This window comes from Culex pipiens, chromosome 3 (genome assembly GCF_016801865.2).
Source record: "Culex pipiens pallens isolate TS chromosome 3, TS_CPP_V2, whole genome shotgun sequence".
Taxonomy (NCBI): domain Eukaryota; kingdom Metazoa; phylum Arthropoda; class Insecta; order Diptera; family Culicidae; genus Culex; species Culex pipiens.
This window is the reverse complement of record NC_068939.1, coordinates 9,133,661-9,157,514: the sequence shown is the minus strand read 5'-3', so window position 1 is coordinate 9,157,514 and position 23,854 is coordinate 9,133,661. Positions and strand designations below refer to the sequence as shown.

At 36.6% G+C, this 23,854-nt stretch overlaps 2 protein-coding genes across 2 annotated transcripts in view; both read right to left on the bottom strand.

Annotated features, from left to right (window-relative positions):
* Positions 1-95: 95 nt before the first annotated feature.
* LOC120426579 (double-stranded RNA-binding protein Staufen homolog 2) lies at positions 96-19,887 on the bottom strand. The gene is made up of 5 exons (XM_039591368.1): positions 19,772-19,887; positions 4,300-4,640; positions 777-2,660; positions 461-714; positions 96-326 (listed from the first exon to the last, which is right to left on the bottom strand). The coding sequence occupies exons 1-5, from the start codon at positions 19,885-19,887 to the stop codon at positions 96-98; spliced, it is 2,826 nt and encodes a 941-aa protein (XP_039447302.1).
* LOC120426727 (mediator of RNA polymerase II transcription subunit 23) overlaps positions 19,858-23,854 on the bottom strand; it is a 34,395-nt gene continuing 30,398 nt past the window's right edge. The window contains exon 9 of the mRNA XM_039591501.2: positions 19,858-20,000. The gene's annotated coding sequence lies outside the window, so the exon portion shown is untranslated. The remainder of the gene's footprint in view (positions 20,001-23,854) is intronic.

Below are 23,854 nucleotides of genomic sequence, written 5' to 3'. Positions count from 1 at the left end.
CAAAGTCGTGCTTTTGCCAGTTTGTCTACCAAACGGAAACTGCTTCTCTCCCCCTCTCTCTGTTTAAAAACATTCCCAAACCCTCCTCCCACGCTTTACTTCTTTGACTTACTGTCATCGCCGGTGACCGCGCCGCCGCTTCCCTTCGGCTTCACGTTGTCCAGCCCGATCTTGCTGAGGATCTCGAGCGCACCGCGCGCCGCTTCGTCGTGCGATTCCTCCAGGCTGGCGCCGCTACCGTGGCACAGCTGGGGCGGATCCGTGGACAGCGTGACCAGCGTGAGGTACTCGCCGTGGTTGCCCTTCGGGAAGTCCGAGAACATGACCTGTGTGTGTGTGAGTGGGAAAAGGGGAAAACAACTGTCAAATCTGATCCGATTCATGTGTGGTTGATAGAACTAGATTAAATATTACATCAACTGTCATTGTATGGAAAAGCCATAGTTGCTACGATGCTCACCTCAAACTTGAGCAGCTGCGCCAGATACATGAGCTGCTCCTTCTTTCGCCCGACGTCCGGGTTCGACGAGCTGCCTCCCGTTGTGGAGGTAGTTGTGGCCGCCGCTGGCGGCGGCGCTGCAACATTTATTGTCGCACTCGAAGCCGTTGAAATAACCGGCTTCGTCACACTAACGGTAATCGGCTTGATATCACCGCTGTCGATGGCGTCCTGCGCTGGCTCCTTAACCGGTTGGTTGGTTTTGTTCGAGACGCCTTGAAAATGGAAAAAAAATGTTAAAAACACATTCACTCATAACCTAGCGAGTTTAACGCACCTGAGTTCAACTGCAGCACGCCGGGCACGATCTGGCGGCCAGCGCTGCCGCCGTGTTTGGCCGCTCCACCATCATTGTACTGCGCCTTTCGACCACCGTGCTGCTTCTCAGCCCCAACCCCTTCGTTCGCGTTCGCCGACTGGTTCTCCTTGTTGGGTGAGGAGACGTTCGCGGCGACGGTGGATCGACCGTAGCCGAGCATCACGAGCAAACTTTCGGCCGCTTCCTTTTTGGCAATCTTTTTGGTCGGACCCACGCCGGAGGCAGTTTTACCGCTGGCCAGCACCTCCATGATGAACTCACGACGCCGGGCCATGCCGCGTTCCTCCACCAGCGTATACTCCGGTTCCTTTTCCTTGCGAGCCTGCTGAATCTGCATGAGGCGGCTGATGGGATTGACCATGTCCAGCGGGTCCTCTTCGCCGTTTTCCTTGATCAGGTTGCGGGTCTTCTTCTTCGGCAAGGGGAGCTTACGCTTGGGCTTCAGCGGAGGCCGCACGTTCTTCTCCGGGGACGTTGGCGGGAGGTTTCGCAGTTCATCGAGCATCTTTTCGGCGGCTCGCTTTTTGGAGATTTTCTTCCCGTTGCCTTCGCCCTCGGTCACAATGGTGCCCACCTTGCAGATCGTCGTGAAGACCTTCATGTGCGGCGGACCCTTTTCGCTGTGCACCTCAAACTGGACGGCCATTTTGCGCTTCAGAGCGAGCTCGTGCACGAGAGAGATTGGAGATTTTAGCTCGGAGTTGGGATCGTCACTGTCGATCGAAGTGTCGTGACAGTTGCCACCAGAGGCGTTTCCGGTTGTTTCCGGCGTCAACGGTTTCAGCACCTCGAGGGCACGTGCCGCGGCGTCGTGGCGAGCCGCTTGCAGTGTGATGCCTTCTCCTAAAAATGTCCTCTCTCCCACGTGCAGCGTAACCTTGTAGGATTCCTGCGCAGGATGGACCATCGGTTGCATGTGATGATGGTGATTGTACAGGTAGCCTCGCGAGTGGTAGTCCGGCTTCAGGCCGCGACGATTGTACGAGTTGGGTGCCGGAGCACCGTACCGGACCGCACCCGGAGGTGGCGGATTGCTGTACATGCCGCCGTTAGTACGGTGATGATAGCCTCCACCGCCACCACCCCCACCGTAGTGTGAGTTTGGTGGCGGAGGTGCCGTGAAAAAGTTGCCATGCGGAGGAGGCGGCAGCGTTGGAACCAGCTGTTCCGTTTCGTAAACAGTCGGTTCGCCCCGCTTCATGGCCAGCGCGTTCAGCTCGACGGTGGGCGTAATATTCCCGATCGGTGCCTTTCCGCCGACCTTGATCCGGTTAATCTTGGCCGGCGGATGCTTGTACTTGGTCGCGGCAATCGCCTCGTTCGCCGCGCTATGCTGAGCCTTCTTGATGCTCGGACCCTCGGCCGTGTACTCTTCGTCGCCCAGCTTGAGCGTGACGGTGAAGCGTTTCTTGTGCGCCGGGCCCGACTCTCCGGTCAGCCGGTACTGATGCTGGCACTTGTTGTACCGTGCTAATTCATTAACTAAACACATTGGGGTTTTCTCTTTAGTGTTTGCCAAGTTTTCTGGTACAGACGACAGCAGCTGGGACATTGGCTGCATTTGCTGTGAATCTTCCGTGGCTTCGGTCGGTGGCGGCACCGTCGTGACGACAGGTGGTGGCACGGAACCGACAACGACTTGGGTGTTGTTGGTCGTTGTCGTGACCGGACCTGCCGGCTGCGGTGCGGTCGTGATGGTCACGGGTACGGACGGCGTTCCGGGAATCTGCTGCTGCGCTGAAGATTCTGCAGGTGATGCGTGATGCGCTACGGTTGATACGGCGGTGCTGGAAGGAACTGGTGCCGGTGGGGCCACGTTGGTGTGATTGTGGATCGGTTTCGCTGAAAATTTTGGCCGATTTTAGCGTGACGTACTTTATGGATGAAGCCTAAACAAATTATTTCTTACTGTGCGAAGTGTCAAACTATTACTCGAATCGGGTACTTTATTAAAATATACATTTTCTGATCAAGCATGAATTTTGTGAAATGACCCAAAGGTTTTCTAATTTGGATGAGTGTTTTCCTTTTTAAAGGTTAGAGTTTAATATTTATGGAGGTATTAGACTTTGACAAACAAACAAACAAAATCGCACTTTTTTTTATTGATAGTTTGCCAAATTCGCAAACAAGGCAAATTGTATGCAGGCTGGCGTTTCTGCAAACAAATGCAGGCAAACAAACAAAGCACATAAACTGTCAAAAAGTGCGAGATTGTTTGCCGTAGTCTAATACCTCCTTTACTCGTTTGTTGCAGTTGGAAAATTGAGATTTTTCGCAATTCTCGCGAAAAATACAATGCAAAACAATGGCCTAATAATAAAATCCTAGATTAAACCCGTATTTTTTTTTTTGTTTGGCGAATAGGGTGGTCCTAACCGAGTAAGGTTGGATCAAAAAATTGCGTAACGACCTATGCAAGAAAAAAAAAATTAAGGGTGCACTGCAACCATGACATGGGACAATTATGCGTAGAACGGCGGTAAATCCCATTAAAAATTCAAGCGCGGAGCGCCAGCTCCTGTTAAGTCTAATCAAGCTCATATTAAAAAATTTGGAATCAATACACCCACCGGAACAAGATAAAAGATAACCCCTGGCTCGATTTTTAGGTAAAAATAAGTAACTGTGCCAATTTTGAACTAAATTGGTTAAGGGAAAAAAGGGTTGCTTTTTATCGTTGAAGTTTGTTTGGGAAAATTCGAAAAAATGGTAATAATAATTAGATCAGTATTTTTTGTTTGGCGACTAGGGTGATCCTACCCGAAATAAGGTGGTCTAAAAATTGCGCTCTTCAAAGATTTTAACAAAAAAAAAAAATTGTTTGACACTAAAAAACACTTCAGCCAATTTTAGCTCGCCACGTTGCAAAAGAAAGGTGATAAGTTGGGCTTCGAATAAAAAAATACTAAAACATATTAAAACAGACCAAATGAAAACTTTTTTTTTACGATTTGAAGGTCTCGGAACCAAAGAGATCACAGTTGAATCATATTGCTATGCACTTTCAGAATGTAACAGAACGTAATATTAGATCTTAAAAATTGATTCTGGATCAGGAACATTATTGTTTATTGAACATAAACCAACTAAGTTTCCAGCAAAATGTATAAGAAGCTCATTTCGATGGAAATGTATGGAAATCCGATATTTGGGGTTAAGAATAGTTTTATCGATTTTGTAGTCTTCTACAAATTTGTTCATTAATGCACAAACGATAAGCTCATGTTGCTTTAAGCACGTGTCAAATCCAGTTTGGCTTTGAATGCCCGAACTAACCACCAACCAATTTAAATTTTTTGACATTACCGTCGGAAAATTTTGGTCATCAAATATGCCGACGGGATGTGACCAACTCCATTGCTGTTGCAATAAACTCTTTGGGAATCACTTTTCATACGTTATTTGTCCGAATACCCCACACAAAATCACTTAAATCCACCGAATATCCAACACTTTCCACCCAGGTAACAACACTCACGTTCATGCGCAGGAATCATCCTCGTTTTGGTGCCCAGATTGCCGGCCGCCGATACCACCGGAATGCCGCCGGCGCTGTGATGTCCCCCGTGGCCACTCGTCCGGTAGCTGCTGCTGCTGTTGCTGTTGCTGTACGGTTGCTGTGTCTTGCCCATGTGGTGCTTGGGAGGTATTCCGCCGCCGGGCACGATTCCGTTGTTGTTACCGTAGTGTGGCTTCCGGCTGCCACCATGCTGCTGCTGCTGGTGGGGCAGTGGAACCATGTGGGGTGGTCCCAGTGTCTGCTGGTGGTGGTCGCCGGCCGGGACACGCGGATGATGATGGTGTCGGTTGTTGTTGATCCTGAAAGAAAACAGAGAGGAACGATTGTAGTAGGACAGTAGGGAACTGAAGGAGGAACTCGCCGGCAGGGCCGGGAATGGTAGAAAGTGTCTTCTGTCCAGCAGCATGCTTTTGGGATGGGGATTGTGTGTCGTCGATTCCGAAGAAGGTTCCGCGCGCTCTCTCGTGTTCTTCTTTCCGGCGTGAAGAAATGGATGGTGACTTTGTGTTCGCTCCTAATATGCTTCTGCTTCTGCTGCTGCTGGCTCTTTTTCTAGATCTGCTCGCGGCCGATGTTTTCGCAGTACTAATCTGGTCAACTCGAGTCCCCAAACCGCAAGCTGATTTACCCTATTTAAACACTGTCATATATCATTAAAGTGAGAGCTGATCGCGCACAGCACGACGGCGGTATGTCTCTTTTTTCCTGGCTCTTGCTTGCGCAAATTCTTCTCCTCCTCCGGCGCAAAGGGACATTGTTATTTCTCACCAGGTAACCTCTTCTTTCGCGCGACGTCGTCGCGTTCCCCGAGCCTGTTCATGGTTATACGATCTATTTCCTAGCGCTGGACAGGACGAGCTCTCCTGCAGTGCGACAGTTCGCGCTCTCGCGGTTTGAACAGTGTGTTCGTCGCAAGTTGAAATGGTCAAAATTTGAAAGATTCTACTCATTATATATCAAGTCCACCTTCCGTAATTCAAACATTCCCACCGTTTTATGCAATGACCCACACGCACACGTGGTCTCAGCGATCTCTCACCGGGTGAGAATGTAATAAATTCATTTTCCTTTTTGGCACCACCGCGCGCGCATTTCGTCCTGGCCGGCAGCATTGTGGACATTTAAAAGGACACCTCTTTCGTTTCTTTTATTTTGCAAAGCTATAAAACGCGAAAAAGAAAAAGAAGAAATCGTCCTCGACGACGTCTCCCGTTTCATCCTATTGCAATATAGCCACTGGAAAAAGGGTGAGGAAAGAATTTGCGTACATTTGTGGATAAAAACAAATAAATAATAAAAGCTGTGAACTGTGCGTAAATGTCGAGTGAGTGCTGCTGCTGCTGCGGAAATATTGCGTGACTCTTTGGCCGTTGGGAACTTTGAGTAGGAAAAGGAGCGAACAGAAAAATGGGGAAAACGTGTGAATTTTGCGGTGCCTAACATTACAGGTTTCGCGAAATATCTCTAAATTTGACGCCTCTATTTAGGAATAACCGTTACAACTGGAAAGATTTTTTTTTGTTTTTTTTTGTACCTTCTTAGCCATAATTGATTTGAAAAAAGAAATGGGTTTGAAAAATTGAGGATGGGTTGCCTACTTTTTTTTATCCTAAAATGTCTCAATACATCTTGGTAGTGCCTATATCTAGGAATATACTATAAATTTGAATCCTATTTTGATCAAGCCAAATGAAATAGTTGAGTATAGGTATGGCTTCTCTCCGTTTTCGCAAATCTAATGTTCTTAGATTTTTTTTTTCGTGGGACTTTGCTATTGTATCCCCTAAGTCAAAAGAACTCAATTTGCATCCATAAAATCTTTTCCATAGAAGTCTCCATAGAATGTTGGTCATACAAAATGGGTTTATATATTTAAGAAAAAAAAAAGTAGTTTTTTATTTAACTTTTCATTAACATTCATTGAATCTACTAAATACGTATCTTCGATTTTGTACAAATATATGTTTTAGGGGACCTTAAACCGGGGTTACTTTGATAGGATTTCAATTTGTTTTAGGAATATTTTCCAACAGGTAAGGTTTTTCTCAAGATTATTATTTTTAAAACATGTACTGGGGGTAGGCCCGGTAGGCCACACAAAGTCCATGCACTATTTTGGAAAAAAAAAGTTTTTTCGTTAGTGTTTAGAAAAATAGTTAAAAATTAAAAATTCCTAGTTTAAATTCCGGGGTGACTTAGATAGTCATAGTTTTTCTTGTTAAAATCATATTTAAGATGTTCAAAATTTATTTGTACGTTAAATGTACCATCACTAAAGTTCCTTATATAGTTTTTAAGAAAAAAAAATCAATGTTTATATCTAGTTTACTAAGTTAATACGCTTTTTAACAAAATAAATATAAATTTTAGGTAAAATTGTTAAAAAGTCGGAATTTTTCCTGAAATTTGTTGAAACTAGTTTTTTTCATAAAATTATCGATTTATATTGCATTTTATACTGAATTCGAAGCACGAATCACAAGTTTTCACATTTTACCTGAAATTTATTCCACTCAAATTGCATATAAATTTGGAGATGTTTTTCAACTGTGCATCAAAAACACATATTATTTATTATTTACAAACTTATTTAACCTTCTCCCAGTGGAAAATTGTCTAAAGAATCCGAAAATGCATTCCGTTTTCCGATTCAAAATCATGTTCATTGAGAAAATCAAGACACTTTGAGAAGTTTAAAATAATGACATTCATCAACATTTTCGCAATTCGCAACTCGCAATTTTCAGTGTAAGAACGGGCCTTGACCGATCTTATGCACTAGGTTCCCGACGAACACGCACTGCCCTTACACCTACATCTCACCCTTGCTCTGAGTCAGTACGAGCAGCACGCTAGAACACGCTTTGAGTGTTCGTGCCAGGCATGCACACCTTCTTTTCCGGTTACGCATTTTAACTCGGCCGGGGGTGGTACATTACGTAGGGTTTGATGTAAGTATAAGCGCCTAACCATTTATAGTGTGCCTATCAACTTTCATTAAAGCAAAAACTGTTTTATTTTTAGTTTGAATTCAAAAACTAGTTGTAATTTTACTGTGTATTGTTTTCTCCTGAAATCTTCCCTATTGTTGAGTCGTGTTTATCTGTTGCTATTTCTTTTGTCGCGGTGTTTTGTTACAATATTTTGGTCCTAAGCATTTTAGAAAAGTTTTTCAAAAGTACAATAGTAATATTTGTGTTAATCCTTTAATCATTCCATAAATTGAGTAAGGGCTCGGACCTCACTTGCTTAAGTAAAAAGTGAAGTTTCAAAACAATGGACAGTGAAGGAAATATACTATGTAAAGAATCAATAGTAAAGGAAAGATAGTAATTTATGAAGTAGATAAAGAAATTAACAATAGTTAATAAATAGAGGTAACAAACAAGCTTAGATTGTATTGAGGGCAATTTACAGGGAAGATGAGAAATTATTCAAATAGATAAATAAAGAAAAGGCACATGATAAACAAAATTGACATCGCTGCCAAGTTAAGGGAAAGCAGACCGTTTGTTAAAGCAGCATCAATTGGTAAAATAGAGTGGAAAAGCGTTGAGAAATAAGAGAATCAAATAAGGGTCATTCCATCTGAAGCGGAACAGCATTTGAAAATAACCCTCTCCGATCCTGCTCAAATTTGACAGGGCTGTTGATAGTATCAAAACATGCAAGAATCCCGAATTTTATCCAAATTGGACCACCCCCTCCATTTTTGTACCTCCCCAAAAAATCGACTTTTTAGAGATTTTGGAGCGAACCTCCTAGTTTCAAACGGTAATAGCTCAGAAACCACAAATCTTAGAAGGTCGGTCTTAGACTCAATTTTGAAGGAAATTGGACGTAGAATCCATTTCCGTGATCAAAATTTTGATTAATTTATTTTTTCTACCTGTATTGCGCAATTGAAAACTTTAAACGGCCGTATCTCAAAACACCCCAACTTATTTTTTTGATTTGACCTCACCATCGTATTCCCCGGACAATTTTACATTAGAATCACTTATCGACAGAAATGAATATGTTTCGTTCCAGAGATATCGAATTTTAAAGTTTTGTGTTTTCGAGATTACCTACATCAGCTTCATTCGCCGCATCTGCTAGAAGCACACAGGCGGACTGATCAATAACTGCTACCTGGTCATTTATTGAAATGATATTTCATCATAAATCATTTTTTTCCAAATTGGGCAAAAAATAACTGTATAACACTGTAGGAAACTGGAGTTTAATCGAGAATGTGTATCTGCTAAAAAAAATGAGGTGAGTAAAGGACAGAATTGGATTCCGACGGAGCGAGCAGGAAAATGCAATTAATCTTGTTAGTCACACTGAACAATAAGTGCACGATACATTACTGAGTAAAAAATATGAACTAAATTGAATAAAATTTGTTGATACGTTGTACTCTAGTGAAGGACGATCACAAGGAGTAGGAGAAGGATTTTTGGAAAGTATAAAACTGAAAAATGTAAGAAAATCACAAAGCTTGATCTGCTGGAAAGCGGCTAATTCCCCAAATTTAGTTGCGATGATTTCGACACCATCCGAACAACAATGTTTTTTTTCTTCTGTCATTCTTGGAACACAATACGGCTGCTGTCCTCACGTATTTTCGATTTCATTGGTAAGTTTTCAAACGAGCACTGAACTCACTTTCATGAGCGATGAAATCTAATGCATGTAAAAAGTCACAAACAGGAATCAGGGAGTACGAAATAGGACACGAATGTCAAGAAAATGAAGGAATTCGACGATAAATGGGAGAGAATTGAGTGAAAAGAGACCGGAAATGGACATTTTTCTCTCAATTCTCTCTCGTTTTGCACAAACGATGAACGTTTTGACCGAGCGATGAACGTATTGACCGAACGATGATCATTTTGCTTCATGCGTGTTCGAAAAGATCTGAGTGAAAAAGATAATATAAGGATTTTTTTTTGGATTAAATGTAACTTGACCATAACCATCTTTTAATCAAATGGAGCTGGCTCACAATATAAAAATTGATTTAATATGATCAATCTATTAAACCATAATGCAGATTTTGGGGTTTTTGCCGAATGGCACTATTTTGATACCGCCCATGACAAAGGCCCTAGTCATGGCCTCGGAGGTACTCTAAAACGGTTAGCAACACGTAAAAAACGGTGCATTCAAAATAACCCAATAAATATTCCTTACACAAAAATAGATTGATCAAGGTATTAGCTATTTGAATAAATATTTGCGTAAAATTATAAAAATAAAAATTAAATTAATCATCTCCCAGAACAACAGGTAGCAGTTATTGATCAGTCCGCCTGTGTGCTTCTATCAGATGCGGCGAATGAAGCTGATGTAGGTAATCTCGAAAACACAAAACTTTAAAATTCGATATCTCTGGAACGAAACATATTCATTTCTGTCGATAAGTGATTCTAATGTAAAATTGTCCGGGGAATACGATGGTGAGGTCAAATCAAAAAAATAAGTTGGGGTGTTTTGAGATACGGCCGTTTAAAGTTTTCAATTGCGCAATACAGGTAGAAAAAATAAATTAATCAAAATTTTGATCACGGAAATGGATTCTACGTCCAATTTCCTTCAAAATTGAGTCTAAGACCGACCTTCTAAGATTTGTGGTTTCTGAGCTATTACCGTTTGAAACTAGGAGGTTCGCTCCAAAATCGCTAAAAAGTCGATTTTTTGGGGAGGTATAAAAATGGAGGGGGTGGTCCAATTTGGATTAAATTCGGGATTCTTGCATGTTTTGATACTATCAACAGCCCTGTCAAATTTGAGCAGGATCGGAGAGGGTAATTTTCAAATTTGCACTTTTTCGTGCACAGTTGAGATGGAATGACCCATAGTAAAATCGAAATCAAATGGAGGATATTAAACAGAAGCCGTTTTAGAAAATCAGTGAAACAAAATAAACAGAAGATAGCTGTTAGCTGAAATGGAAAGAAGAGAAACCCCGTTCTGCGATGTTCAGATACATCCACAGCAGTTGACTCAACATACTGCGAATCAAAACAATACCGTCTACAATCACAAATTACTTCCCTTTCCCACATTGACGCGCCCCTTTCTTCTAGCCGTCTCCACTCTGACCCTCGCTGGTCAAAGGTTTACGAGTCGTTTCCACAGGCCACCAGCTAGGTTACACCTTGTCATCATGATGACTAAACCAAGCCAACGTGGAGGTAAGAAAATAGGACACTTGCAAGGAACCAGAGCCATGCTGTTTTGTCCAAACAGCACTACGGATGTAGTTGGGCTCCTTCCGGGATGTTCCTCGCCTAGGTGTGTCAACCGACGAGTATCATCAGTATCATGCACCCTTGGCCTGCAATGACATTCATCAACATTTTCTGAACTAAAGTTAACTAACTCTTTAAATTTTTCAAAATTTTATGAAACGTTCTTCTTGAGGTACTTTGAACACTTCTCTACCACGGTCAGTATGATTCTAAACCATTCCGTACGTATTTTAGTTGTACTCTTAATTTTGCGGAAAAATCGCGAACATATCAAAGTCACCCCAGCTATCATAGTCACCCCGTTTTACGGGACTTTAAAAAAACATCTTTTGTGGCATAGTGCATGATGATGCAAATTCTAGTTCCGGAGGCATATTTTTTTTGAAAAAATTGTATTGTTTTGATGTAAAACAAACAGACATTAAAAAAAAATCAAATCAAATATGCAATTCATATTTTGTTTTATAAAATGTACCGTTCTAAAAAAAACGCCACAATTGAGAATAAATTTTCGATTTCTATTAGTTTTTTTTTTTGCATTTCTAAAAATATTTCTTGAGAGAAAAGCACCTCCGATGTATTCAATATTAATTAATTTTAAAATCATGCACAATTTTTGAAAAGGTCTAGATAATAGATAATTTTAGTCGTTTCATATTTTAGACTAAATTTTAAATTATTTCAAGAAAATTTTATAAAATTTCTATTTGGAAACATTGTAAATCGAACCAATAGTTTTCGAGATATCGTCAGTTGAAAATTACAGGCTAATTAGGTGACGCTTAGAAAAACTATTTTTTATCGATTTAAATTCTTTGTGTATATTTCTTTAAGGTGGCTCGCTTTATAATTTGATTTAGCTTTTGCAATTTATTTTGTGCTCACATTTTTGATATTTTTCAATAATCAATTTTCTTTTTAAAAAAAATCATTTTTTCGAAACTAAATTTTGCACCATCAGTGTTACAAAGTATATAAAAAACGAGAATTCAAATTTTAGTGAATAAAACTTAAATAAAGAAATGTTTTTTTTTTGTTGAGTGTTACTATTTTTTTAAAGTTATAATTATAATCTACAACTTTGCCGATAATCGAATCATGAAAAAAAAATATGTTTTTCGATTTATTTTTATTTTTTATACTTTTGACATCAAATTTGAATTCTGCGACTCCATTTTAGTCAAATTTAAATAGTTGATAGGCTTAAAATTTACAGAATGATATTTTTTAATATTTTATCACCGCCATCTTGAATTTATAAATTCTAGATCACTTTAGAGTAGTTTCGGGGTAAAACTTTTGCTCGCAAACCAAAAAAAGACAACGAAAATTGTTTTTTTAATAAATTTTACAATCCAAAACGAGTCTTTTTTTGGCGCTGGAGAATGTGTCCAATGAATTTCTGAGTTTTTTCCTTAAGCTTTTACCTCTTACCGATCGTGGTCCTAAAATTCAAAAAAAAAAAGATAACATCAAGAGTTTTATTTGAAAAGGTCATATAAACATACCAAACACAATAGTTTATAGGACCTTTTTTTTTAAAAAAAAAACTCTAGACATTTTCTATTCAATATTTAACAATGTCGTATTTTTCACTACATTTTCGAGCACTATAACCCATTTCAGAAGATTCGAATCAAGTGACTGACCCATCAAAAGTGCCAAAAAGGTCATCATCCCGGAGTAGATTAGATCTGCAATCTTGCGCACAAGTCCATCTAATTCTCCCAAAACTCTCAAGTAGGGTGACATGGAAGCAGAAAAAAAGAACCCCGAACACCTCTTCTAAGCACCCGTCGTCGTCGTCGTCATCAACACGCGGGTAGGAGATCCCTAATCCACTCCGCACGTTTCGCCGGGAGCCTGTTTTTCACTTGTCATCACCAATCACTTATGTCCAGTGCTGGGGGACCGACCTCGCTCACACCACGAGCAGGAACCTGAATTGGCGGCCCTGAAAAGAGTTTTGCCGAAAAAAGCAATGCATTTTCACCCGACGCCGCGAGATGTTTGATATGCTCGAATGCAACTCCTTCCTCCTGCGAGGCACCACTTCACTGAGGAGGGCACTTTTTTTTTGCTTGTGTATGCGCGCGAGCAGCCGCAGTTTCTTACAAAGTCATGTTTATTATTAAACAGTGCTTCTTCTCTCTGTCTCAATTCAATTGCCGAAAAAAGTGGCGAAAATTTTGGACGAACTCTGTGAGACTACCTGCTGGCAGAGTAGGACAACAACACCGTGGTCGTCGCTTCATATGGCCATCAGTGGAACGGGCACATCCGTATAGAGTAGCAATAGGGGACTCTAACCTGTGAGGTATAGTTATTCCGGAGATCCCTGCGAAGCAGAGGGGTTCCTATTATAATTTTTATTTATTTATTGTGCACGTCGACGGCCACACAAAGAAGGACTCCAGGTTTAGCCACCGTGCTTTCTGTTGTTGTTGTTTTTGCTGGACCATGTTGGACGAGGATCTTTATTTCGCAATGTGTCGTCAACCGGGGTTGCACGAAGCAGAATTTTGAGCCTACTTGCCGGACATGGAGGGACATGTACCGACGGATGGTGACATGTTTCTACTGTGGATTGGAGATGTGTCATTGGTTTATATGAAAGACTCACAGCAAGAGTTCGACTCAAATGGTTAAAGACGGGTAATCTCTCGTTGGCAACATTAATTAAGCTTGAGACCAGAAAAAAGATCGAAATATGTTGTCTCTATCATGAACAATTTCGATCTTTTCGAAAACAATAGGTCTATTCCCGTACTGCAGAATTCTGCAATTCTGCACGAAATCGGCAGCAGAGCGTTCCCGTACTTTTCTGCAACAAAAGTAACTTTTCTTTCAGGCAGAACTTCTGCAATGAGAGAGACAAAAGTTGCAGCAAAACCGTTCCCGTACTTTTCTGCAAGCTCTCTCTTCTCTTTCGTGTTGAAAAGTAACTTCAAGTTGGTGTGAGTACACGCTTACATAAAATTTGCAAGTTGGGTTAAATCAAGCATTTTATTATTATGTAGGTGTAATAAATTTGATGTTTTATTATTACTGAATTCAAGCAGTATTTTTGAAAGGACGTTTGTATATTTGGAATTGATGGATTTTGGGGTATTTTTTTAATATCTGGTTTTATTGAGAACTATATTTTATGTTAACGATTTCAGGCTTAGTTCAGTAATGTAATGATATAGCTTGTGATATAGCGAATTTATTATTTTTAGAGTTAATAAAGTTTATAAGTAAATCTAGTATTACAGCACGGCTAATAACCCAACAAACAATTTGTATCATAAGAACAATTGTTTTTAAATTGTTTTTAAAAACTTTTATAAGACACATTTCTTTTGAGTTGAATAAATTTCAAAAAAATATTTGTTTAAGAATTGATTTTTGATCTTAAATTGCTTTTGAACAGACTAAATATGTGTGTTAAAATAATAGGTAAATGTAATTGACAAATTATAAATTGTACTTGTGGCGGTGCTACCAATTTGTATTCTTATATGAACCAAAATATTAAATGTATTTTGTTGAACTTTTAATGAAGGAATCATAAAAAAAGGTATTAGACTGTACCAAACAAATAATAAATATAATTGATTATATGATTGATGACCATAATTTTTTTTGCTGAAACATAAGTTACGTTGTTTACACATCATATTTTATACTATTAAAAATTTATATCTATAAATTTTATTAAAAATTATACGGTATACTTAAATTCTTAAATTCCTAAATCCCTACATCCCTAAATTCCTAAATAGAAATACACTTATTTTGGAGTCATATTTTAGGTTTGAAATGCATATTTAGAGGATTTAGAGATTAGAAATTTCGCAGAGGTCTTCCCGGTCTTCGGGTAATAGAGTACCGTAATCTGGGGTGAATCGGGACTACAGTCTGAATAGGGACAGCAGTTTTTAGAGCACTTAAAGCTTTTAAATTTGGAAATGGATGTGCACATTTTGTTGGCCTGAGTCTGTTCTAACCGAAACCAACCAGAAAAATCAAAATATTGCGCTCCAACATGGTTAAAACTGCTGTCCCGATTCGCCCCATGTGTCCCGATTGACCCCAGTTTACGGTACAAACTATCTATTTGTTATAATTCAGTTTTTGATTTTTTTATTTACAAATTTTTTAAATTTTACTTTTTTTTAAATTATATTTTTTTTAAATTTTTAACTGTAGAATTAGATTTTTTGATGTTCTATTAAATATTCAAAATTTAGATTTTTTTATTTCGAATTCAAAATACCTCAAGTCTGAACTTTTATATTTCAACCTTATTTTTCTTTATTTTGATTTTTTGAAATTAAGCTTTTTTTAATTATTTACATTTTGAATTACTTAATTTTTTTAAGCTTTGAATGTGTGATTTTTTTTTTCTAAGATAAATATTTGCATTTTAAATTTCTCAAATAGCTGATTTAATTTTTTTTAGCTTCTCAATTGAAAAAAATGTTTTTTTTTTATATTTTTATTTATGATTTTCTTAATTTCCGGGTTTCTAAATTTATGTGTTCTATATTTTTGAGTGTGTGATTCATTTACTTTCTAATATTTTTCAACTTTGCTGCGTCACCGTTGTTCTTCCATGTGACATCTATATTTTTTTTATGTTATCCTGAATAAAAAATCCTTCAAATAGTCTGCTCTCAAAACATGTATTTATGATCCCTTCTATATTAAACCTTTGTTTGTCATTTTTTTGAATTTTATTTGTTAAACGCAGGTACGTACCTGCAATTCTCATTTCTATTTTTTACCTTAGGGCTTTTGTTAATTTGATTTGGTTAACCGCGGTGGATTTTCTTGAAATAATTCGAACTGTCAAAAATCCACCAAAACATCTACCACATTGATCACACAAAAAACTGTGGTAGAAAAGTATCCACCGGTAGATTCTTTGGTGGATTTTTGACAGTTCGAATTATTTCAAGAAAATCCACCGCGGTTAACCGAATCAAATTAACAAAAGCCCTCTTATGTAAAAGTTTTGAAATGTTTCTAATGAATAATTTCTACCTAAGTCTCCGTTCTAGAGGTAAACTTCTTTCAATTATAATTTTTGTCAATCCCTTTTTTTAAAATAATAAAAAAAAACTTTAATACCCAATTTGAGTAAATCCACTCAACTGTGTACAATATTGCAGAAAAAGTACTGGAACGCGCTACCCAGGCAAAAGTTTTGCGGCTTCTCTCCTTGCAGAACTTCTGCAAAAGAGAGAGATGAAGAGAGCGAACTGAAAAGTACGGGAACGTACTGCAAAAAAGTGACTTATGCTGGCTGCAGAATTTTGCAGAAGTTGCAGAAATTCTGCAATTCTGCAGGTACGGGAATAGACCTAATATTTTCAATTTTTTTTAATCAAGTCTAATATTTCAAAAGGGCGCAATATTGAATGTTTGACCCTTTTGAAAAATAGTTTAAATGATAATGAAAATATTGTTTTCGAAAAGATCGGAAAACTTCACAAATGTTTCATAATTTAACATTGAAAATCGGACCATTAGTTGCTGAGATATCGACATTAGAAAAAGGTGGGATGTTTGGGAGAGACTTAGAAAACATCAATTTTCCTGTTTTTAAATCTTTGCATGACAATATCTCAGCAACTAAGGGTCGTATCAACAAAGTTCAAAAAAGCAAAATATAGAGAATTTTCTCAGCTCTACATTTTTTTTTTTTTTTCAAAAGTTGGCAAACATGTGCACTAATTTAAAAAACGTTACTTAATCCACCTTTAGGTTTTTGGTGCCTACCTCTCATCGCCCTAACGTGATCGCAGCACCAAAGAGGTCCTAATAAAAATAAGTGATGAGTAAAAAAAAACAGACCTCCTATAGATTTTTTGTCAAGATTGTACAAACACCGCCGTGAAGAAATAGATTGAGGTTATGTAAATTCATAGCATTTTTTAAATTGCTTGTAATTTTAGATAGATAAGTCAGATCTTGAAAATTCTTAATCCACAAGAAAGGTCATTTCAGAACCTTTCTAAAAATATAAAATATGGCAGGTTTCCATGCAAAAAGCACCCTTTTTTGCAAATTGCGAAATTTATAAGCAGCAGTTTTTTAAGCATAACTTTTGATGTGCTTTACTAAACCGTATACATTTCAATAGGGACTTATGGGACCCCACGACGAATTCAAAATCGGCTCAGTCAGTGACGAGATATTCCAGTGACATTGATTCGGTACACATGTCTACATATAGCCAAACACACAGACATTTGCTCAGCTGGTGATTCTGAGTCGATATGTATAAATGACGATAGGTCTAGAAGGTCTAATTAAAAAGTTCATTTTTCAGTGAATAACTGCGACTGTTTTCAAAAAAGTTAAATAAAACTGGCTATAACTTGAAAACGGTGCACTTTTTCAAAATTTCACTTAAGTACTTTTTGATTGCAAATTAGATTTTATATCGAAAAATAAAGTTGCAAATTTTGCGACCAATATTTCGATTTTTTGAAAAAAAAAAAAAATCAGTATTGATTCAAAATTTCATAACTCAGTAAACAGTCTGAAAATTTCTTAAAGGAGGCATTTGATATCAGAAAATGGAAAAAAATGAAAACATAATTTTTTATGCAAATCAAGTTTTAGGGAAAAGAAGTTAAATTAAAAATTACCAAAAAATGTTTTACCGTGCATCATTTTTTTTTTAGTGTAGTCCTTACAACCTACAACTTTGCCGAAAACACCAAATCGATCAAAAAAGCAGACAAACTGTCAAAAGATGCGAGTTAGTTTGTTTGTTTGCCGTAGTGTAATAGCTCTTTTACTTTCTAATGCCCTTTTTTCTTGCGTTTTAGTGATCAGTTTTGAACAGTTTTATATTTTTCTATATTTAATTTTTGATATTTTTAAATTTATTTTTTTTGTTTACTGTACAAACGCATTATTGTTTCACATTTCATAATTTTTAGAAAAATTCGTTTAAAATTGTTCAAACTCAGATTCAGAGGTTAACAGATTCAAAAATTCTAAAATTTGGAAATTCTTAAATCCTGAAAATCTTGACTTTGTTATTCTCAAATTCTTAAATTGTTTAGATTACAGAAAATTAGATAACTTTTGTGCATAATATAGGCTAGAGATCACAATTTTGAGGAATAAAAATTTCGTGATCCGATTATCCAGAGTGAAGTTTTGGTGAGGAGATTGTATAATCGAGTACGGACTGTATTAAATTTCCCTTAAAAAAAACATAGTTTAAAAAAAATCATATTTTAATTTAGAATTTTAAAGTTTAAAGTTTTTTAACACTTTAATTAAGTTTTATAATTTTTCGAATTTATAAATCTAATTATTGTAAAAATTTTGAACTTTTTTCTTAATTTTTGTTTTTTTTTATTAATTTTTTTAATTTTTTTGAGGTTTAAATTTTATTAATGTTTAGAATTATTCAAATACAGCCTAGACTCGATTATCCGAAGCCTTAGAAACATTTCACTTCGTACAATCAAATCACGAAAAAAAAAATGTTTTTTTGTTGTCATATTTTTGATTGCCGAACCCCTAAACTACGGTTAAGTGATTTACAGGGTGGTTAAAAATCTTCGCGGATTTCGCGATTTTCGCGGCGCGGATTTCGCGGATTTCTGTTGAATGTTCCTGTGGGTCTATCTTCAAGAATACAACGTAGATTTCGATGGCTAGTGAAAATGTTTGTCTAAATCTAGTATTTCCAGAAGAAAGAACGCAAATTTATCTAAATCCTGCTCGGTGAGAGCAATTTAGATTTCCGCGAAATCCGCGAAAATCGCGAAAATCGCGAAGATTTAACCACCCTGGATTTAGAATTTTTTAATCCAAGATGGCGGCCAAAATGGCGCTAATGAAATATTGAAAAAATGCATTTTGTAATTTAATAGGCAATCAATTGTGACTGAAATGGGATCGCAGAACTCGAATTTGATGTTAAAAACAAAAAAAAAATATTTTTTTTAATATATATTTTTAGTGCTTAATTTTTTTTTTACTATCCTTATTTCGGAATTCCTAACTTTCCTAATTTCAAGATTTTTAAATTTTGTAATTTCTGAATTTTTTTAGGCTTAGACAGTAACATGCATGGTCAACCAGCAGTTTTGATGAACAAAAGTTTTCCGCGAAGAACGTTACTGTTACTGCGTTACTGTTAAACAGTAAGTCGAAAATTCGCTGAAATTCAAAATATTTTTGAATAAACCCAAACATCCTACCTTTTAAATTGTTTTCAGCTAATGGCACTTAAAATTTTCATTGAAACTTTGAAGATTATATTATATTAATAATTAAATGTTTAAATATTTCTGAATATTTGAGCTAAATTGACGCCATTCTCTAATGTTTAATGAACGGCTCCAGAGTATCACTTTAAACAGCAAATTTACATTCCCTACAAAGAGGTGTCAAATCGACAGGATAATTGGGAAATTACCCGTCTATGACAATCGATTAAGGGTGTCTGTCTCCGACGGCAACCAGTCCTGTCTGGCCCCTTTTTTTCGAGGGACCACATCACATTTCATCGACGGACGGATTCCCTTTTCTCTCCGTACCCGGTTCGTTAATCCCTCTCTTAACTTTTCCTCTGTTTATGCAAATAATTGCACTTTTTTTTTCGTCGCTGCTACCTGGTGCAGCATAACCTGGTGCAGTACAGGAAAGGGTGAACCAAACATTGCTGGCTGCCAAAACCAGATCGCTTGCATTGTTGACGCTTGCCAGTCGGCTCTAAATATGCATTTCATTGCACTTTTTGGCCGCGTGAGACGCGGATGCTGTCGACCGACTGTTGCAATTATTGCTGCATCTCTCCTCTCTCGTCGGCTTTTTTATCTTTTGGATGTTCGTGTGTGTTCGTGTGCAGCGATCAAACCATCTATCATATTAAACGTCAAATGAAAATGTGCATTTTATTGCATGGGCCATGCGCTACCTTGTTAACTCAATAAGAAAAAAAGCCTTTTTCTCTGCACACTCACAGACGATGCGAAAATTGTATCATTGTATCGTCGAGAGAAGGGTTTAATTTTTCGGGTGATTCCGTAATTGCCTGCGCTTTTGCGTTCAAAAGTGTCAGCGAACCGGTCCGAGCATTTCGTCAATAGAACGCAACATTAATATGATTGATTAGGTGGCGTTGCTGGTTTTTGGCGAAATTGTGAGAAAATATTTAAGTAACTCACCGTGGTCCCTGGGGCGGCACACTCGGCGGTGGCACGCTCGTCAGATGCGTTAGATGGGGCGGCGGTGGTGGCGGGTGGCCCATGTGCTGGGGCGGGGCTGGATGTCCGTGCATCATCCTGGCGGCGGCGGCTGCTGTTTCGTTTCACTTACACGCGGAACAGCCCCTTCTTCTATTGGCTCAGTTTGCAATAGCAAAAGTGGTTGTTCAGCAGTTGTATAACAGAATCACTGTGGGAGGGAATGGAGAAAAAGAAATACTAAATTTATTATTTATTATCTGAAATTTCGGAAAAATCTCCAAGTGGTTCACGGATGGGTGATGTGATCAATGTTATCTGTTATTCTTAAGGCTACCAACTGTACGGATTTTTTTCCCTTTTCGCGGATTTTTAACAGTCCGGAATTTTCGTACGGAATTTTTCGCAAAATACGGATTTGTACGGAATTTTAATAACTGTAAACAAATTACTTGTTTTTTTTTTATTTGGCCAAAGCTTTTGCATTGTTATTTCACTGTCAGATCGATTTTGGACTTGGATAGTTTTCCAAAAATTCCTTATTTCAAAGTGGATTATCAACTATTGTTCTTTCCAAAACGTGTTTATTCAATAAAAGATCCAAAGGCTTTATAAAGCAAATTAGCAAATGTAAAGTTTTTTAACGGTCCTGTAAGCTATTGTGTTGCACATGTTTATTGGACCTTTTCAATAAAAAAAAAACAAGAAACATTTTCGCGAAAACATTGAGACTGATATTATTCGTAAAAAGCAACTTCCCGAGCAGACGGAAATAACTTGGGAATAACATTTTTTGATATTTGAAAATACTAGGCCAATAACATTTTATGTTATTTATAACAAGATTTGTTATTCGTCGTTATGATTTTTTTGTTATTGGATTGTTATTGTAATAACAAACTAATAACATTTTTAGTTATTCTTCGAACAAATCTTTGTTATTATTTTTTGTTATTTTAACAACTAATCCGATCATCCCAATAACAGTTTAAGGTATTCTTCCATAGCAAAAAATGTTATTCCAAAGTTGTTTTGGCTTGCAACCAATATCAGACTAATGACAATTTTTGTTATGATAACAAAAACTGTTATTAAACCCTTATGTAAAAATGGATTTTTCAAGAAAATTCCATAACATTTTCTGTTATTTTAACAGTATTTGTTATTAAAATGGCATGAATTTTGTTATTACCGTCTACCCGGGTTGACATTCCGTGAACTTTTAAAGGTTTAACAAAAAAAGATGAGGATTTGATTCAGCAAATCACGGTTTATTTTGTGAATATGTTTGAACGTGAAAATCATAAGCACTTTGATAACAAAGTGGAATTTGTAAGCTGCAAAAACGATACAGTTTTATATTTTTAATTCCCAAAATTTTAAATTTATCTAAATAATTCCTTGACAGTTTTTCTTATATCATGGTGTCATATCGGCAAAATGTACGGATTTTTGCTCAGCAAGAGTTGGTAGCCTTAGTTATACTGCTAATGCTTACACACACTCATCTGCACTTTTTTTTAAATATTGATGTTATTTGTTTTAAGATCAGTTTCTGGAGCAAAAAAAAATGTTTTTTTCTTTTCATGATAATTCTTTTTTACTTAACTGGAAAAAGTCAGAAAACATTTTGTGGGAGGTTTTCAAAATTATTAACTTAATAATATTTACTAGATTACAACTAGGGCTTTTTTTCGCGGAAGCTGCGTAATCTGTTAAATTTTTCGTTGGTCGTGAAATCCGGTCAATACCGTGAAATAAAAAAACATAGCATGGAAAATTTTGATCGAATTTTTTGAATGAAGCAAACCAAAGGAACTTTTAAACAATAATTTTGAACAAAATAAAAAATAAATAAAAAAGAGAAAATTAAATATTTCAAATCTAATAAATAAAATTTTATTTGAAAAAATTAGCTCAAAAACAAACCAAAATCCAAAATTTTGATAAATTTGATCAAATTTATAAATTCGATAGTCATTTCCGAAATTTAAATTGTCTTCTCAAAATTTCAAAATCTCTAACCTATGACTTCAAAAATTGTGGCATTTAAGAACTTAAGAATTAAAAAACTAAATTCAAAAATTTTGAAACATTTAAACTTTTTTTTTTTTTGTGATTTTTTCTCTGCCGAATATTTTTTTTCGATTTTTTTTTATTTTTCTCATGGTGCGCAGTTAAATTTTAGTTCTTCGTAAAACTTTACTTCTATTGTTTAATGTTTTTCTTGTTTCATTTCCAGTTTTGCTTGTTCCATTTGTATTTATCTTGTTAAATTTATGTATGTTTCTGATAGTACTTTTTGCCTTTTCGATTTTAAATTTTTTTTCACCGGCGCTTTTAAATTTTTTGCTTGTTTTGCATTTTCTTCGATAGAATAATACCATTAATACTAAAATTGTAGTTAAAATGCCCATAGGCATATTTTTCATATAAAATAAAGGAAATGATAGTGAAAACACACATCAAAACTTGACCATCGAAAAAAAAATATAAAAAAAATGACTAAGTCACATAAAACATGTAGTCAAACCATTAAAAAAAATAATTTTAAATTGGAAGATGTTTTTGAAGATCCAAAATCCAAAAAATGTTTTTTGACGAATTTTTAGATCGAAGCCGCCTTTGAGGCGGGGTTAAGTTATAAAGAGTTAAGTTTAAGATTTTTCGAATTTTTGCATTCCATCATTTTTAAATCTTTAATTTTTAAATTTTGAATTTCTAGACTTTTTAAATTTATAAGTTGAAAAAAAAAACTGTAAAAGTCAAGCTTTTGTATGAAAGACCAAAAACTTCAAAGAAATGTACGAATTTAATTTTAATAAAATTAAAAAAAATCTACTACTACTTATCTCCCTATAAAAGAAAGTTTTGGCCAAATCTGACTTGCGGTAAAATTATATTCCTTCAAAGTTTTTTTTTTTTTTTTTTTTTTAATTAGGCAGATGCCCCCGAATTTTGAATTAGTTGACATCTAGCAAAATTCAAATTAGCGGATCCACTCGGTATTTATGCAAACGCTATTTAATATTTCATAAATTTTAGATTGTTTTTAGCAATGCCTTTTTTTTGTTTACATTGAAATAGTTGTAATTTCAGACTGTTAGTTTTGATTAAATTTAGACCACAGACGAAATAATAATAATAAAAAAAAAAACATACCAACAATATTATTTTCTTAAATATGTAGATATTTCATATATTTCCTCCATTAGTCATTGTTTTTCTTGCCCCACTATCCCTACATTTAAGGGTTTATTTTTAAGTTCTATAAACAAATATTGTTTATTGCTTTTTTTTAGTGTTTTTGAATGAAAAAAAAAATGAAATTCTGTTTTTGGACCTTTTCTAATAGAACTTAAAATTTATATCATTGATTTTTAAAGGATAATTTGGCAGTTTTAAAGGTCAAAGCTACTTCGATAGAGTCGTCGGTCGGCAGTTAGACTTTCCATCCAAAGGTTATCAGTTCGAAATCCAGAATGGGAGGAGGAGAGTTGGAAAAGAAGTTCAGATCACCTCGCGCCATTCAAGCCTTCGAACGCCTTGAGCCAAGTAGAATTCATACAATAGAGATCGCTATGACAACGTTGAAGAGCGAACAATTTGATTTGATTTTTGAAAGTGAAAAAGATTAAGCATTGCCTCGGCAAGCACGGCGCGTTGGCGAAGTGGTGTACGCGCTCGCACGGTATGCGAAAGAGCGGGGTTCGATTCCCCTGCGCGCCAGATGTGCGGTAGCTTTTTCCTCGCACTGTTAATTTCTGTACTCATTCGGCTTGAAGAATTAGCATGATAAATTAAGAAATCGCGTTGCCCTTTGCTTAGGGTAAAACAAAAAATCTTAACCTTAGATTAAGCATTAATTTTGCAAATCGCAGTTATATTTAAAAAAAGCTTTTGAAGCATGCAAGTCATAAGCGATCTGATGTCCAAGTAAAACTTTGTACGTTATGAATACCTCACAAAGAAATTGAATACCTTCTACAGAAATTTTAATAAAAAAAAGCAACAAAAAAAATCTATAATTAAGAAAAAAAATTAACAAAATGTAAGCTTTTAATA